Source organism: Octopus bimaculoides, chromosome 9 (genome assembly GCF_001194135.2).
Source record: "Octopus bimaculoides isolate UCB-OBI-ISO-001 chromosome 9, ASM119413v2, whole genome shotgun sequence".
Taxonomy (NCBI): Eukaryota; Metazoa; Mollusca; class Cephalopoda; order Octopoda; family Octopodidae; genus Octopus; species Octopus bimaculoides.
The window spans coordinates 68,978,377-68,983,840 of record NC_068989.1 but is presented as its reverse complement, the minus strand read 5'-3'; the positions used below and the strand labels follow the sequence as shown (position 1 = coordinate 68,983,840).

The 5,464-nt window shown below is 38.5% G+C and overlaps 1 protein-coding gene across 11 annotated transcripts in view; it reads left to right on the top strand.

Moving 5' to 3' along the window:
• Positions 1-435: 435 nt before the first annotated feature.
• The window catches only part of LOC106868038 (serine/threonine-protein kinase 25), a 151,497-nt gene continuing 146,468 nt past the window's right edge, over positions 436-5,464 (top strand). For 5 of the 11 annotated variants that reach the window (XM_014913144.2, XM_052970742.1, XM_014913139.2 and 2 more), the window contains exon 1: positions 437-1,608. In XM_014913144.2, coding sequence (XP_014768630.1) covers positions 691-1,608 — 918 coding nt within the window. In that variant the 5' untranslated portion in view covers positions 437-690. Of the gene's footprint in view, positions 1,609-5,464 lie in introns of all 11 variants that reach the window. The other 6 variants (XM_014913146.2, XM_052970743.1, XM_014913141.2 and 3 more) reach the window with 3 other exon arrangements.

Genomic DNA, 5,464 nt, shown 5'->3' with positions numbered 1-5,464 from the left:
CTAGATAATCTATATATTTCAGAAGAGCAATATACGGACCAGGATCTTTTTTAAAAACATTAACTAATTGCAATCACCATGTAGTAGTAGTAGTAGTAGTAGTAGTAGTAGTAGTAGTAGTAGTAGTAGTAGTAGTAGTATTTGTTGTTGTTGTATGGTAAACACATTAAAACATGCTCGGCTGCACATGACACTGGGCTTGCTAATAACACACTTTCCATATTCACGTTACGTTCGACCTAAAATCGGATTAATACAATACGATTCATGCGAATTAGGATTAACACGGTGATAATTTCAATTGACTGGGAGGTGCTTAAACGCCACACATTTTACACACATTGCCGGCTCACCCAATGGCAGCCGCGTAGTTTGGTTGTATTTACTTTTTACTTTCGGAGAGCAGTCTTCATAAACAAAATCTGTAGAACACACAGTTCATTGCTAAACTAGTCATCGAGCCGGAACGTACAACTTATTAACAAATCTAACTATTGAAGTTTTATACACATACCCGATTTTTTTTCAGTTTTCCAACTTTCGCTTTGTAGCATCTTTTATTGGCTTAGCAGAAGGATACTTTTACCTGCGAATTGGAAGTATACGCTCTGCTTTGCTTGTTATTTCGTGAAAACTGATTGTATTCCAACACGTATTTCGGGTTATTTGTATATTAGTTGTAATATCAACATGGATATCTCCCTATATAACAGCACTATAGGAATGTCCGATTACGAAGCCGCCAAATTTCACGAGCTAGTTCTCGGAAAGCATTCGATTCTTCTTCAAGAACCAACAGTTAACAAACCAGTGAAGGCTGATCCGGATGCTAACTGGATTCTTAAAAAGCGAAGCATCGATGAAAAATTGGAGGAAACAAGTTATTTTCTTAATGTTCTGCAAAAACAAATGCGCCTTAATGAAATCGAAGATGGTTTGAAAGCGGCAAGAGCTGCAAATTATATTAATGATGTTGAATGCATCGAAGAATCCGAAACGAATGAAGCTCTCAAAGTTTTGGATGAGCTCGATCAGGAACTAATGAAAGACTGCGAATGGAGAGATGACATTAAGAAAGAATGGAGAAATTTGCAGAACAATCGTTGTTCCGATGAAAAGGTTGTCAACTTAAATAATCTGAATGAAATGAACGAAGAACTGAAACTTAACAACTCTAAGAATATTTTGGATAAAATTCCGAAAGAAAAAATTGTGAATACTACCAATTTATTGGAACAAGACGTTATTCCGGTCGATAACAACATCGATATAAAAGACACTGTGTTTGTTGTCAATCATTATGAACAATTGCAGAATTGGCTTCTTCAGGTGAAACAGAATTACATAAACATCGAAGAGAAATATGAACCGAACTACATCGCTCTCTTAACTACTGCTAAGAGACTGACTCAAAAGATCAAAGAAGGACGCGTATTAGCTTGGTTGATTGCTCGCTCTGAGAACACACCCAGTAAATATAGAATCTCTTTGGGAAGTTGGTTCCTTGCAAACCTTCCTATTGTTCAAGGCAGGGATAAAGTCAAAGAGCGATTAAAAGAACACAAAAGGATCGTTCTGATGAAGAAAAAATCCCTGAGAGAAGACGAGGTAAGATAGTCAAGTTATTATTAATATCGTATGTTTAAATAACAAATAGAAAATCGTCTGATCCTTTCCCTCGCCCATCTTCTTTTTCCCCAGCTAGTAGAGCATCGACTAATAACGCTTACGTCCTGGTTTACAACACTGTGATAGCTAAATGTACAAAGTTTATTTTTCGATAGCATAAACCTAAAAACAAAAAAGCAAATCCAAATTACAAATCAAACATTTCTGCTTCCCTCCTCCACCACCAACACTATTTTCCTATACTCTATTTTGCGTATACTCTCTCCTGAGTATACGCAACAGTTTGAAATAATTGATGCTGGGGTGATGGTGGAGGTGGTGGTGGTTGTTATTATTGTTATTTTTGTTGTGCTAGCTGGTGCTGTTGTTCCTTTTGATAAAATGGTGAAGATGATTATGATGGAGATGATGATGATGATGATCATCATCATCATCATCATTACCAACTTCTTATTTTTGTATATTATATTGAGCCCATCATATTGGTTTCAATTTTTGGCGTAAGGCCAGCAATTTCGGGGGAGAGGGTAAGTCAAAATATTCAGCGACATTCCGTCCGTCCTTACGTTCTGAGTTCAAATTCTGCCGAGGTCAACTTTGCCTTTCATTCTCCTGGAGGGTAGATATAAAGTAAGCACCAGTTGCGCATTGTGGTCGTTGAAATCGACTAATCCCCTTTCCACAAATTTCAGACCTTGTGCCTATTGTAGAAATGATACATAAATGCACCTACACACACACACATACACACACACGTAAAAACATTTACATACGTGCGTGCAAACATTTACATTTGTATATTTACATATGTACGCGCAAATGAGGAAGCCTGTATGCAGCCGCTTTGATCTGAAAGAAACTAAAGCAGCCAAAATTCTCTTAAATGCTATTCTTCTGTGTTCATAAGGGTTAAATGTACAGAATAAAAAAAAACACTAAATATATTACGATAAATATAAAGTTGATTGGTCATAGTTAGACTGTCGGTCGAATGATAAACGTTCGAAACACAGAAAAAAATTCTCTCAAAAGAACTTGAGGCATGAACACGGAGAACGACTGTCCGAGACTTGCCTACAATGATAATATTTTTTATCTTTTACTTGTTTCAGTCATTAGATTGCGGCCATGCTGGTCTCTTTTGCCGAACCGCGAAGTTACGGGGAAGCAAACAAACCGACACCGGTTGTCAAGCGGTGGTAGGAGTCAAACGCAAATATAAAGACACACACACACACACACACGACGGGCTTCTATCAGTTTCTGTCTACCAAATCCACTCACAAGGCTTTGGTCGGCCCGAGGATGTAGCAGAAGACACTTGCCCAAGGTGCCACGCAGTGGGACTAAACTCTGAACCATGTGGCTGCGAGGCAAGCTTCTTACCACATAAGCACGATTGTGCCTATGATAATATTTTTTAAGAAGTATTCAAAATGCGTATAAAAATTTCACTCAGCAACAAGGTTTATAAATCCAGGAAAATACGCTTTGCTTAGACACCAACAAATTAATGCAGATTATAAGAGTTTCTCGATCACCAGTGTCCAGAAAACCGGTGTTGAACCTGTGTCAATGAAACACTGTACAGAGTAATTAGCAGCGCATCAACAACACATCAGTCACATTATTATCTATGTTACAAAAATAACCTCAAATAATAATATACCGATATTGCAATGCCATTTCCTGTTACTCCTCATTAAAAGCACTCATCACACTAAAAGAAAGAACACATAATGCTGGCTAGCAAACTACCGATAAGCTGGAACCATATGCCTATGTAGTTTACATTTGCAGAACCTAAATCTTCTTGAATTGAATATCACAAGTACCACGTGTGGTCAGTTGCAAGAAGAAAACATCAATGATGTACAAGCATCACGTTATCTCCATCAATGGACTTCCTATCTTTCTACGTTAAACTCTAACCACAAAACACCGCACTAACTACAACATCGCAAAAGAAAACAACAAAAAACAAAAAAACAAACTTATCCATTAAGTTCAAACAGTAAAAAAAAAAACGCATATAAATAGAAATAACTGCAATATCAACAGCCTCACTGACTTTGAACACACGACAAGAATACACAACACCAACATGAAGTGCAGAAAAACTGCAACTGGCGTCATTCGACCGAATTTAGATGTAGAATGCCTTCTGGGAGGTTTATGACAGCGTGAGAATAATGTTCGTAGTAGTACGTAGCTCTGTTTGACTCCTATTGTAGCATCAAACCGTGAAAATCCATTGTCCAACTGTATAATTTAAGGCCTTAAAGCCCTTGAGGAGGGATTCACTTTACATCCGCTAAATGCCTGTCACACGCGTTACATGTTTACACTGTGAAATGTCTTTGTGAAGTTAAGGAAGATCACATACAGTTCTTTGATCTGTTCCATGGATTTTTCCAGGATCTAACAGAGACAGATTACCATATCCATGGTATTTCCCCCCACCACTTCTGAATTTACGTTGAGTTTCAAACAGAACTACTGCAATTTTCTGACTCAGTCTATTGAGCAACACTCATGCAAGGATCTTCTTGTCTATAGCAAACAGATAAATCCCTCGATAATTTCCACAGACATTCTTACCAATGATGATAGAATACTTCCGATTCTGTGGGACATGACAAGATTTCTATGATTCCAGCATCGACCAATAGAGACATCTAATGAATTTAACTTCTTCCCTTTCCCCACACTTCTACTGCGATTTCCGTCCATGCCTGATGGTTTCTTTTTTTTTTATCTGACACAGATTTGATTGCGACTAACATCTCCTCTACATTTGGCAGATCATCCACTGTCACATCATTTTAGTATAATCTTTTATCTGTCATCTTTTACTTTTATCAATCCTTAGACTGCGGCCGTGCTGGGGCACAACCTTGAAGAATTTTAGTCGAACTAATCAAACTCAGTACTTATTTTGTTTTTAAACCTCGTACTTATTCTATCGGTCTCTGTTGTCAAACCGCTAAGTTACGAGGACGTAAACACACCAGCACCGGTTGTCAAACGGTGGTCACACACACACACACACACACACAGAGATACGACGAGTTTCTTTCAGTTTCCGCCTACCAAATTCACCCACAAGGTGTCATGCTGTGGGACTGAACCCGGATCCATGTGGTTAGGAAGCAAGCTTCATACCACACAGCCACGCCTGCGTCTATAATGTGTCACTGTTTCTAGGTTTTCTGCTCAACGTGTCCTGGTGCACTGAACACTTGGTGCAGATACCCTGCAAAGCGGTTAGGTACTTATCCACGTTCTAATAACAGCCGACTTCGTCAGAGTGGTATCCTTCTTCTGAGGTCCATATGCATGGAAGCTACGCATGCCATTGAAACCGGCATCAGTTTGCAAGTCAATGTCATTGTTTTCCCAACACTTCTTGTGTTGCAGTTACAGTCTTCTCTTAACTTACCTGAATTTAGCTGTGTTTGAATAAGTGGTGGAAGCTTGGGCACATTTCTGTCGAGCATCTGACATTACAATTCCTGGTTTTTGTTGTTTTTCCCAAGATTCCAGAACCTCATTCATATCTAACTCCAGAGTGCCCTTAAAATTCCTATCAACAAATTGCCTGCTGCTAGCGTAATCGTAACCAAATCAACACCTATAATTTAACACTACAGCAGAAAAGAAGTGAATAAATGACTGGCTTTAATATTTAATGAACACGTTTCATTGCAAACGCTTTATAAGTGTAGTTATCATTATGGTGGACTGATTATTACTTGTTATCCAAAACCTTATAATCTCTCTCTCTCTCTCTCTCTCTCTCTCTCTCTCTCTCTCTCTCTCTCTCTCTCTCTCT